At 41.0% G+C, this 12,667-nt stretch overlaps 1 protein-coding gene across 2 annotated transcripts in view; it reads right to left on the minus strand.

Moving 5' to 3' along the window:
* The window catches only part of LOC138592494 (hyccin 2-like), a 46,394-nt gene that overhangs the window by 21,422 nt on the left and 12,305 nt on the right, over positions 1 to 12,667 (minus strand). For both annotated transcript variants that reach the window (XM_069663314.1, XM_069663315.1), the window contains exons 2-4: positions 10,042 to 10,126; positions 4,768 to 4,845; positions 1,158 to 1,259 (exon numbers count right to left, since the gene is read on the minus strand). In XM_069663314.1, the coding sequence (XP_069519415.1) occupies positions 1,158 to 1,259; positions 4,768 to 4,818 (153 nt within the window). In that variant the 5' untranslated portion in view covers positions 4,819 to 4,845; positions 10,042 to 10,126. The remainder of the gene's footprint in view (positions 1 to 1,157; positions 1,260 to 4,767; positions 4,846 to 10,041; positions 10,127 to 12,667) is intronic.

Here is a 12,667-nt window from a genome sequence, read left to right on the forward strand (position 1 = left end):
CTAATGAGTTGTTAGTTATAATGACAACTGGACATGATTCATCAAATGTATGCCAGTGAATGAGAGAAAGAGATATGCCAAACTCTATATGTCAGCAGATATACATTGAGGCAGCATCACTCCTCCACATCTCCTATTTCGCAGCATGAATGAATGTCATCCTTACTATAACACGGTGGAGTGGACAGACAGAGGGAAAGTTTTGCTGCGGGTCAATACCGGGAGGCGTGTAGGAGCAGAGGGGATAAATCACTACAATGGAAGTCTGGTCAGATGTAGTCTCAGGGGAGCCAGCAGAGCCAATGTGTTTATACTGTCCAGGGGTCAGTGAAGTGAGTGCCCACACAGCACTAATGTGTGTGTGTGTGTGTGTGTGTGTGTGTTGGACTGTGGCTGACCCTGAAATAAGCAGCTAACTCATTAATGAACTTGGCAAAGCGTTTGGACCTCCAAGTCATCAGCAAAAACACGCAACAGTCAACCAACACACTCTCTTTTTATCTCTCCATGCTGGATCGCTTGTCTGATCATTAATGGGATTGCGCAAGCAGAGCGACAACACTAATCGAATTTAGATCCCCAGTTTGCTTGATACCAAAGTTCATCCATGAAAAAATGGGGAAAAGGGGGCACAGACTGTATCATTGGGTGAAATTAAAGCCCAATGAGACGCACTGAGTGCCGCAGGCCTCTGCTCAAAATTGTGTCATTAGATAAAGAGAAAAATACTACTTTAGCCTTGCTACTAATGGAAGACATTGTGCATTAAAAATAGAGTGCTTGTGTGTCGCAGCACCTAATAATAAACTGGATTTGCGTTATATACAGTATCTGTGTTTGCATTTTTGACTTTGCATGTAGCTTTTCCAGTGTGTGCAGCATATGTTGAAAGAGCTGCGTGTGTGCCTGTGTGCATGAAACACAGTGCGTCATCTCACAGGTAAAGCGGCTGGCACTGCGCCCGTTCATCGCACTCTCTCCGAGTACAGTGTGGTCGTGTTTTAGTGTGCTTGTGTAGCCTGCAGACACAGCTGCGTGTCAGTTTCTTGCTCTGCCAACTGAGAATAAATTATATGAGTCACAACCAACACATTTCCTTGAGCTAAAAACAGCCATAACCTGGGACTCTTAGTATGCGTGTGCCCTCTGTGTATCACCTCATTGTTGGGGTCCTGGATGACTCTGTACAGTGCTGGCACCAGGGACTTCTTCAGATGAAGGCTGCCGGCGTAGCTCGGGATGCGGGTTTCTGGTAAGGACTGGAAGGAGGAGGAAGAAAGGTTTGCTGAGCTATTGCACACAATTTTTACACTTATTCACAAGACTGGATGTGTGAGACATAAGGCCTTTGCATCAGTTTTCCTTACATCCCTCCAAATAGACACCATTATTTTGTGAATGGAAAACGGCCTTTTCAAAATTAAACAGACTTGAATGACAAATACTCATCATCATCAATTCTCATCATCTTGTTGCCTTTGTTGCACCTGCTTTAAGAAGGGCACCTTAAAGGGGAGGTATAATGCTAATTTCAAGCTCCATATTTCACTCTGTGATACCTGTGATGTAGCTTAGCATCATTTACACTTAAAAAAACTCATCATTTTTCTCTCACTGGTGCTCTGTGCAGGCCCTCAAACAGCCTCTGCCTGAAACAACTCAGTCAGCTCTGTCTCTTTAAGAAACCCCGCTCTACAAGGCAGCTTTCTTCTGATTGGCCAGCTCTCTGAAGCCTGCCGAGGGGCAGAACTCTCTTTGAGGCCCGCCTCCTACCCTGTGGCAGTGTTACAGAGTTGTCAGCAAAGAGTTAACTTCACTTTTTCTATTTGAAATGAATGTCTCCCGCACTTGTCCTTTGGAAAAGTAAACACTGACGTCTTTCCTTCACAGCCACAGAAACACTTTCTACAAGGCATTCTTAACCAACTTGACGAGCAGAGCCGTTGAGCAGAGTGGTGGAGTGACAAAACATTCCGAGGCAGTCTGAGCTGCTGTGTGGGCATGTCCTAGAACTGTGCAGGGGCAGGAAGTTCTGCTGTGTCTCGGGCAGATGCCCAAATATAGAGTTCCTCCACTTTGTGACATCATAAAATGAAGCGTCTGGAGAAGTCTGTCTGAAAGCGAGCGTTCACAGCAGCCTGCGAGTTCTTTAGAAGGGGATTACTCCAACATACTTTTACCTACAGATTTGAAACTTCATCCATGTTTGGTATAGACAACATTGAAACATTGTGTCTTAAAATGTGAAACAGCATAATACCCCCTCTTTAAAGTTATCATCGGCTGTGTCTGATATCACTTCCATGTTGACTCATTCATCTCCTACATAAAAACACTCATTAGTTTACTGAACAGGGAGCAGTAACATTTAAATTTCAGACATCACTAATCATCATCATTTTGCGTCATCACTGACAGCTGCAGGAGCACATGACTGTAATAATTTGTCCTCTAACTCCACAAAAAAAAAAAAAATGAAATAACATCATTAATCATGGCCCTGGTTCTATTAAACTGCAGCCGTGACACTGTGACAGTCAGCCAGCATGAACAATACCAGGCAGGTAAAGTGAAAGTGAATATGCTCAAGATAGGGAACGACAAATAACGGTTTGAAGGCACTGAACAGTGCGGAGCGATGATATCTGACAGGCTCAGAACATCCTGGGGTGAAATTCTGTAAATGGTCAAGATTGTGTGTTTGTCTGCAGATGACAGACGGCAGAGAGATATCCTCACAGCACGGCCCAACTATGGTCATTTTGAGGACAGAACACAGTGTGCCCGGCCTGCACCACTCACACAATGAGTCATACCCATCTATTTGCCTCGCTGTTCATCATGCTCCCTTTTTCCTCTCTTTCAAATGTTTGTGTTCCTCTCCTCTGCCATCCAGTTTAAGCTTGCCTTCCCTTCACACTACGTAGATCTCACACGGGTGATATAAAATACTTAATGTACAGTGGACATTTCAGGACACGGCAGACCAAACAGGCTCAGGTCAGCTTTCATTAGTCTGTATTTTGTCCCGTTTACCCTGATGTTAGGCGTTAAAATACACCTCAAAGTAATTTAAAATAAATATTTTAAGATAGGCACGGGCACGGGACCCCAAATTACTCCCAAAGGCACAGCCATCGGCGTAGGAATGTGTGTGAATGGGATTAGGTTAGTACTGATTAGCTTAGCAGCCTCCATCATTAGTGTATAAATGTGTTTGTGAAAGGGTACATGTGACATGTAGTGTAAAGACCTAAAAAGTGTAAGTTCAGGCCATTTACAATTTAGAGGAATTGCCAATATTTGGTAGAGATAGACTGATATGGTTTTTTCAGGGCCGATATCGATACCAATTATCAGTAGTCAAGGAGGCCGATAACCGATATTTGAAGCCGATATTCATTTGCAGTAAAAGTGAAAATATTGGCGGCAAAATTTTGAAGAATACAAACTCCAACACTTAACTTTGTTTAAATGCCTTTAAGCATATGCATCAGAGCCAAAATAACCCAGTTTTAAATTGATCTCTTATCGGCCGTCGGATAAAAAAAAAAGAAAAAAAAAAAAAAAGGCCTATGACGATATGCGTCAAAATGCCGAATATCGGTCTATCCATAATATTTGGTATCCATAGGTATCAATAGGCACATCCTACTCCTTTAAGAGGAAAACTCAGCACATCTCATTAAAACTAACTAACTGCTAATGCTAATATTAGCTTGCTGTCTCTAATAGCAGTTAGCCTGAGCGCAGCCGGTCGTAAATCTGTGGGCCGCTGAGGCTCAGAGGTAGAGTCGGGGAATCGTAAGGTCGGGGGTTCGATCCCTGACAAATGTTGAAATGTCCTTGGGCAAGACACTCAACCCAAAATTGCTCCTGAAGGCAGAGCCAATGGGTATGAATGGGCATAGATCCTGATTGGCACTTTGCCATCAGTGTGCGAGTGTGAATGGGTGAATGTGACATGTAGTGTAAAAGCGCTTTGAATGGTCGGAAGACTAGAAAAGCGCTATAAAAGTACAGTTAATGTACTATTCCATTCACCTGAATTGACCAATCAAATTTGCATTATTCATGTAGACTTTTTTTGTGTGACATTCAGATATTACAGCCATGTAAAAAAGCAGGAACTACTGCTATCAACTCGACATGTTTGATTTATAGCTAGGGTTAGGTGAAGTTAATTCTACTAACAGTTTTTAAGTCTATTGTATCAGCTTATAGTGATTTAGAGACCACAACATGTCAGAGACGTTGGTCAGTTACACAAGTTGAAAGTTTACTACAATCTGCATGATGTGTGTAAAGCCGATTCTTACTTGATATGTTTTCTCGCCAAAACAAGTTTTAGTGGAAGCATGATGAGACTTAGGAGTGTCAGACATGTCTCACAGATTAAATTAAAGTGTGTGTGTTCTGAGATGGAAAAAATACTTCAGGTTTAGTTAATGTGTTGAGCCTGAACAGGAAAAGCGGTACCAGGAGTATCAGTTAACAGTGATGAAAGTAGAGCTGATACTGGCAGAGTAGAGCTGAGTCTTACCCGTCCCTAAGAACATCTTTGCTTGAATTCCTTAAATTGAATAACTATTTACAAAGGATTGAACTGTTGGAAGAAAAGAGGTGACGTGTAAAAACCTGCACGCTCAATACTCTCTTAGATCAGAGCTGTTAAGCCCACAGTTTGTGGTTTCTCTGTACAAAATGCCTCAAAAGATGACCTCCAGGAGAGCATTTCACTGACATGAGTCATGATGTGGCCTTTACCTTGAATTCTGAGAGCCATTCTTCGACAACACCGCGCTCTGAACCCAGCATCTTCTTCAGAGACCCCCCCTCGGCTGCCTGGTGGACAGAGAAACAGAGGCGTGAGCATTGAGCGGTTATTCATATCATACAGTATGTGCCTGTAATGACATGTGATGCAGTTTCTGTCCGTGATTAAGCGATTTACCATTTTCAAAGTGCACATACTACATTTTCCTGTCAACCATTTCCCAAAGAATACATTTTAAAAATCATTTCCTGTACTCAATAGGCAGAACTTAACTTGCAGAGAGCTGACCCTGCTGGAGAGGGGTATTTCTATTGGTGGTCAAAGCACAGTTGGCCTTTAATGCCCCCCAGTGTGGAAGCTATGATGCCGGCCGCACTCTTACATAAGGAGCCAATTGAGCGACCTCGCAGGACACCATTGATGTGTGATAACATCGACATAACAGGAGGTTAAATGGGATTAGGGGTTTCCCTTGTCAATTCAAATTCCAGATAATCAAGTTACAGTCTTTTTTGTCCTCAATAATAAAATAAAAACCCTCCTTAAATTAAACAAACAGCCAGCTTTTACTCACAGTATAAACTCAAACATGTTCTGATCTCCAGCTACAGTCACACTGTTATCCCTGCTCTTGTTCTCTGTGTGCAGCAGCTAAAAATAACCTCCGCAAACTGCCCAAAATAAAAAGCCATTTCTCCTTCAGACTTCATCCCATGGAAAATATTAATTATCCCATAAAAAGGCTCGCTATGAAGGAGACATGTGTCAAAGAACGTGTGTGTGTGTGTGTGTGGCTGTGTGTAGATCAGAGTGAGAGGAGGAACAGTCACAGAATAAAGTGACAGTTTGGATACAGATTGAACTTAATGCTGGGAGAGACACAGTGTGCCGGGCTGCCGAAATGACAGATAAATAATGCTTAAGATGATTTTAGAGTTTAACTTAAAGGCCAGAAATCCTTTCGCACAATGACAACCGTCAGTTAAGACTGTAACAAGTGAGCTATCTTTGCTGGCCTCTGAGAGAGCCGAGAGTTGCAGAAGAAGTGAAACAACAACCTGCTCTCTGCAATAAGAGTAAATAAAGTTTAATCTTAAAATACAGGCCACAGTGTGGAGCAAAATGTGCCATCTAAAGAGAAAGTAACGGTCACATTGGAGCCTTCAGAGCCGACAGTTATTATAACTTTTTGTGTCACTATCAATGACCTTGTCATTTCAAGGGCATTGTGCCAGTGTGTTTTCAGACACGAGTTTTTCTTACTTCTGTTACTTGTGTTCAGCTGCAACATGCTTTAGAAAGGCTTTGTTGTGGGTTTGACTTGATGGGATTAGGGATTAGGACTTACTCAATGTATTCCAATTTCAAAGTGGGAAGATCCCATTTAGCATTCGAGGCAACAGCGCTTGTTGGCTGACTGTGAGGTGTTCTTCTGCAGCCAACACAGTGATTCTGGCACCCGCATACGGCTTAGCTTGTTATTAAATTCTTCAAATGTAAATAAAATTAAGGGACAAATGTTGATTTTGGTTATTGCGAGATGCTAGACAAAATATAATTAACTCAACTGGTTAGAAACAAGCTACCTCAATGTGTACGCCTTCATACGGTCTCAATAAGTAGTCACCACATTTATGTCGCAATCAAGCATCTGACCAGTTCACTCCCCACATGTGACATGAGAGTGATGTAAATAAACTCCTCTGCAGAAGTATCTGGGTCAGTGTCCCTGGGAAACTTTCTGACACACACAAGCAAACAGGGGTGAGTAAACTCAAGCACAGAGATTAAACAGAAAGAGATATTCAGAGAGCTGAGCGGTTAAGACGCAGAGAAGTGGTCAGATTCAAGAGTAAAAAGCTGTGTAGGCACTAAATATGTATGCATGCGCAGACTTTGTCAGATTTAAGCAACCTCTGCTTAAATGTTCACTCAGAGTTACTTTTTGTGTCACGCTGTGTGTGTGCACAGTCTTAATGCTCGAATGCCAGAATGGTGACACACCCCTGTTTAATCTTATTTTGTACACCAAAGTCATTACAGGCCAGGAAGTTTACTCAGCTCTGAGGCAGCTCTGGGTTGACGTTTGACTTTCATACTGCCAGACAAAACATTTACAAATCCTGACTTTTTCTGGAAAAAAATTGTGATGAAAATACGGCAATTAAAACTGGAATCAATTCAAAGCCTGAAAGAGTGATTAAAGATTAAAACTACAAACATAATATAGTTAAATGTAATTAAAGTCCTCTTTATCGCATTATATCACACTAAATAAATAAACAGGTGGTCTCTATTGCTATGACATGTCTGTGACTCTTTTTTTAATATGAAGTTTTATTAAGATTTCAATAAAAATATTAATTTTCATCTGAGAAAACAGGCTCCACATTTTATTTAAAATTCAAGTAACAGTTTGCTCGCTCTTTGTCATCTTGGCCTTTTCTTTCAGAAGTCAAGTTGAGACTAATAACTATTTACAATATCTACATATCTACATGTGGGACCAGATTTCAATATAGGATTATACTGGTTTCAGTCTGTAGTCTGAGTTGTATTGACCAATCACGTATAAGCAGGCTTTGGTGAGTGTCTATAAACAGATATCTGCATGTAACTTCAGCTAACAATCCGTCAAAATTTTCAACTTGAGCAACAGTTTCGCTTGATGCTTTGTGACGGTCCTGGCCGTGCGTGTTCCCCTGGGCTGTGTGGTCTGCTTTTGGTCTTCTGCATTAGTATCTGCCTTCCTGGTTGCTTGGTGACTCCGCCCAACAAGGATTGCAGACCTGTTGCACCTGGATGGAAGAGCATAAAAGCCAGGTCTCCTTTGGCTTCCGTCTCTCTCCCTCCCTGGACAGCCAAGCTCCTCATTTCCTTTTTGATTGGTTTTGAATTAACACTATGGTTTAGTATTTGATTTTGAAATAAAGCTATTATTTGGTCTTCCATTAAAACTATTCTTTAAAGAAAGCCTACTGTGTGGAGCTCCTTTTATTGTCATGGCCTAAACGAGCTGGTCCTAATAACATCTGGGTCTCGAAAGCTGATCGGCGATTAGATTTCCCGACGTCCTGGAATGCATCAGAAATTATGGAGCCGACCTCAGTTCAACAAACGAGCATTTGAAAAGCTGGTTACTTCTCCTCTTGAGGACAGATGTGACAAACTTTATTTTTACTATTCTGTAATGTTGGCAAAGTTAAGAACTTTTTTTGCAGACATATCTGGAGGGGCGAATTTTGTTTCACTTCTGATCTGAACACACAGTTGCTAATTGGACTGTAAACAAAGCAGCGCACCAAAAAGGAAGTCTTGGTTGGAAGTCCTTTATCACTAAACGCTGGCTAAACCGGAATGCCCCAAAAGTTGGCTGTCACTCACAGACGCTAAACTGTAAGTCAGACATGGCCGATGGGGCCGATTCAAAATGCACCCACATCATCCGTAGGCAAAGTTTAGCTTTATACACTCAGTATTTCACACCAGTTTTTAAAGGTTGCAGTCTTAAACAAATCCACCATAAAAGCATGTGTGGTTCCCTGAATGGTGCCATAAAATGTTAAAAAACAGGCTTAAAGGAGCAAGACTCTCTGTGGCTGGAGGAGACGGAGATCACGGTCGCTGCTCGGAGCAGATGACAATCTGAAGCGGTCTAATCTCTTTGTGTGAGCGCTCTCCTTCAATCTGAGAGTGTGAATTGAAAGGCTCCATTTAGTTAGCTTGTTCAGCTCTTCATGAAAGGCTGACTCATTCATTTCCTCTGGCTTGTCAAACTGTCAAAGACGCTCTGAAGTGAAATTCTCCATCGGCAGGACAGGCTTATCAGTTACCATGGAAACTGCAGTTTAGTGACTTTCAGGCAATGGCAAATATTCACCGAAGTGACGGATTTTGAGAAAACAAATTATATCAGATCTGCTGATCAGCAGAGAATCAGGGCCAGTCAATCTGAGCAGATGTGCCATTAAACCTTCAAGTCACATGTCTCGAATTCACACAGCACAGCATGTTGAGCTACCTGGAGAAACCGCAAAGTCTGAGGTACTTTCACAAGTGGGTTGTGGTAACAGCTCTCCGTGCAAGGAGAGGCAGGTTTCAAACTAGTGTCAAATACTCAGCAATCAAGACAAAGCTCTGTGATTTTGTGTATTTCATCTCCAAAAATTAGAGATTTCTGTAATTAACTTTCACAACAACGACTGATTGCTGAAGTGACACACTGATGTTTAAAGATTTAATAAGTAGGATTTTCTTAGAAAAATAAAATATAGACTTTTACAAATATAATATAATATAAATCACCACTAATGGGCCTCTATATATGTGTGTTGGTGAGTGTGTGTGCAGACCCTTCCCTCTGCATCTATTCTGTATTTTAACTTTGCACAGGACGTTTTCAGGAGGGGCGCTGTCGTGGTTCCCTGAGCCAATCACAGCGTATAGGTGAGTGTGGGAGTGGTTCAAATTAGCAACTGGGCCCAATTCAGAATGGTGAACATGGGAGCGATGCAGAGTTGGCCTTCTTTCTCTTGGCATGCTGGTGGAAAGGTAACCATCGGTTAGCATGCTAGCGCAACAGTAACTGGCGGTTAGAAAATTCCTACTTAATATAAACACAGCCCTTTTCCATTGACTGCAATAGTTCACATGAAAATTCAAAAGTTCTGTTTTGAGCTAAAATTCGGACATTGAACACACCACATCTAACATGAGAGTTTACATGACTTTTTACTGCTGAATATTGGGACACAAGGCTTAATTTTTGATAAATCATAAATCTGATTGCATCACTAGTGGAGGGCAGTATAAAGATACAGAGTAGCAAGTTTTGTTGTCCAATAACTACTACTCCTAAAAAGCCATGTTATACATGTAACCTTAGTTAAAGTAGTGGCAGTATTTTTCTTGTCCAGTGATTGTAAACATTTAGAAAGCATTTATTTTATTTCTGCGCCTGCCATCACAATAAGTGTAGGTATAATAATAATAATAATAATCGCTGCAATTAGGTGACAAAATATGAACATATGATGGTATCAGCATCTGCAATTGGCCAGAATGAGTTGAAAAATACTGACCAAAAAATCAATACCATGCATCCCTAATATTACAAGAATCCTCCCTCAGGGGTATTTATATTAAAATATTCAATAAAGATTGATAACAGAATCTAAGTAGAAAACAAATTCTGAACGTAGGTGATCATGAATATCCATAAAATAAAATAGTATAAAGGAGTTTGAGAGTCATGCTGTGCTTACCTCAGTGTCCCAGAACTCAGATCTCCACTGGGAGAGGCGAATGGTTCTCCACAGTGTCACACATCTGTCAATCACTGAGGCTCACCTGCAACAACCAGGACAAAGAGATCCATCTGTCAGATCATCACAGGAACACTATCGTAACAAACACGGTCATCTGCATAAAACATTCACTAAACTGGGGTCATATAAAGCTTAGGCAGGTAGTCAATTTAGCATGTTAGCAAGTGTGTGTAACCAATGATGACCTCGCACGTAAGTACAATGATAACAGACTAAAGTGATACAGTCAAAATGCCAGAATCATTTTCAAAGGATAAGCTAGTATTCAGCTTTTATTACAATAAAGGTAAAGGTTATATTGCATGTCATTCCTGTTATGAGGCTGCAGAGTGACCGATTATGGGCCGTAAACTCGGCTTTACAATGAAGTTACCGTCAATACATTCAAAGATTGACAACAATATAACCGACGTAACGAGTCACAAAGGAAGGTTTAACACTTTACTTTTCTCAGAAGGTAAGGCAGTAATGTAACAAGTTACTTTTTAATGGCAGTTATCTTGTAATGTAATGAGTTACTTTTATTAACGTTACCGAATATTGGTCACCACACATCATATCTGACAATTAATTGGTAAAGACTATGTACAAAGCAGCTGACAACATCTAAACTGCAGCTGGCAACATGAAACCAAAACCAACAGATGGTTTACACCCCCTCCCCTAAACCATGCAGTTTTAACATGAGAGAGCATGACTGTGATATAAATAAGCCTCACTGTGTACAAACCAATAAAAATCATTCGGTTGCATAATAAACAAACTGTGCATTTGTTCAGCAAACTCTTTTTTTAAAAGGTTATTTTGAGGAATGGAGTAAATTTTTAAGTTTCCTATTGTTGCATAGCAACAGTCAGCTGGCCAACTTGTTGTCCTCGCCTGCTAAAAATGCATCTTGAGCATCCACACCCAAAGTATTTACTGTGTTTGGCAGACAGAGCGGAGGCTCTGAGGCCCTGAGAAGCAGACAGTGCCACATCACCGAGCCCTCCTTCTGACGACGAGCGTTTCAAACGCAGCCTTGTGGTTATCTGAAGGACTCTTACATCAGCAATTCATCACAAAGAGTCGAGGAAATTACCACGCACAAGTCCCATCTGTCTGGAAAGATGCGTATACCCTCTGTCTATTGAAAGCTGTAAAGAAGCTATTCATTCTGCTTTAGCCAGATAAAGCAGACTCATTTTGTGTGAGTCATCAAAGCCCGGGGTAACAGGGCCTCCAGGTCCAGTGAATACAGCAGAGGGAGGGATAAGGAATGAATAATACAGCATAAAGCTAAATCGGAAACATAAATATATTAGGTATAAGATGGCAAGTTAAAGGTTTGACAAGAACATATTTTAAATCTTGAGGGTGAGTTTGAAGTATCTATCCAATTTCTTCTCTTCTAGAACTTTACCAAACAGTGTAAGCAGGAGGCTTAGGATATACAGGTTTATATTCAGCTAACTATAACTGTAATATGTCTGCATTTATAAGGAAGCTGTAGTGGGAAATGTTACAAATCATTGAGCCAGGCGGTTTACTGATGACATTATTAGATTTTTGACACTTCTTTAATTTGTCAGGGAATTCACTTTAAACCAACTTTAATTTAATTAATCATTAACTCTTCAATTATTTGGCTAGAAAATGCATTATCTAGCATCTTTTGAAGGATGTATTTGAAGTCCGATTGTGTCACAGCGGCACGTCGAAGGCTATCCCGTTTCAAAGGCTACATCAGATGCGGCCGACAAATGCGTCCTCCTTTTCCCGTGCCATGAAGGATCCATCAGGTGCATCCTTCTCGGCCCATACAAATGCTCTTAATTTTACTTTAAAGAGGGGGTATGATGCTGTTTCACATTTTAAGACATACAGTATATATAATGTTACAATGATGGATGTCAAAGTTTCAAATCTGTAGGTAAAAGTATGTTGGAGTAATCCCCAGGCCTCTCCGGTCAGTTTGCAGGCTGCTGTGAACGTCAGGTTTCACACAGGTTTTTCTATCAGCAGGCTTCGGAGAGCTGGCCAATCAGAGTGAAATATAAAGCTTGAAATTAGCATAATACCCCCCTTTAAAAAAACACAAAAGGGGCCTTGAAACAAATAATCTTTAAAATAATAGGTTAAGTTACGTAGAGTTACGATAGCTAGTTTGCCCGCTAGCTACCTGTTGCTAGGCGACAGGAAGGGCGTTTGGTAACACAAGTGTAAGGGTGGGAACAGCTGGTGACACAAAAAGGAAATCCCATTTCTCCTTTCAATCCAATCTCATTTCAGTTTGGCCTGCCAGTTGGCGGTCTACGCAGGTTACAGTGACTCATCCTTTGTAGAGCCCGTCCTTCGAAGGACGCGGACCCTGAATTGAGACACAGTTTCTGTATTTCGAAGTTACAATTTAAATTACATGTACTTTTGTAGCACAAACTATTTCAGAGCAATTTTTTTATACTGGATTAAATAATATGTACACTTTAGCCTCAAATCATTCACAAACTAACTATAACAAACTGCTTTTCCTAGGTCAAACTGTGGAGTTACAATCTTCTTTTTATCTCTTATAAATCCTTCC

Source organism: Semicossyphus pulcher, unplaced genomic scaffold, assembly GCF_022749685.1.
Source record: "Semicossyphus pulcher isolate SPU_LCO1_2020_fin unplaced genomic scaffold, fSemPul1.0.p SCAF_15, whole genome shotgun sequence".
Taxonomy (NCBI): domain Eukaryota; kingdom Metazoa; phylum Chordata; class Actinopteri; order Labriformes; family Labridae; genus Semicossyphus; species Semicossyphus pulcher.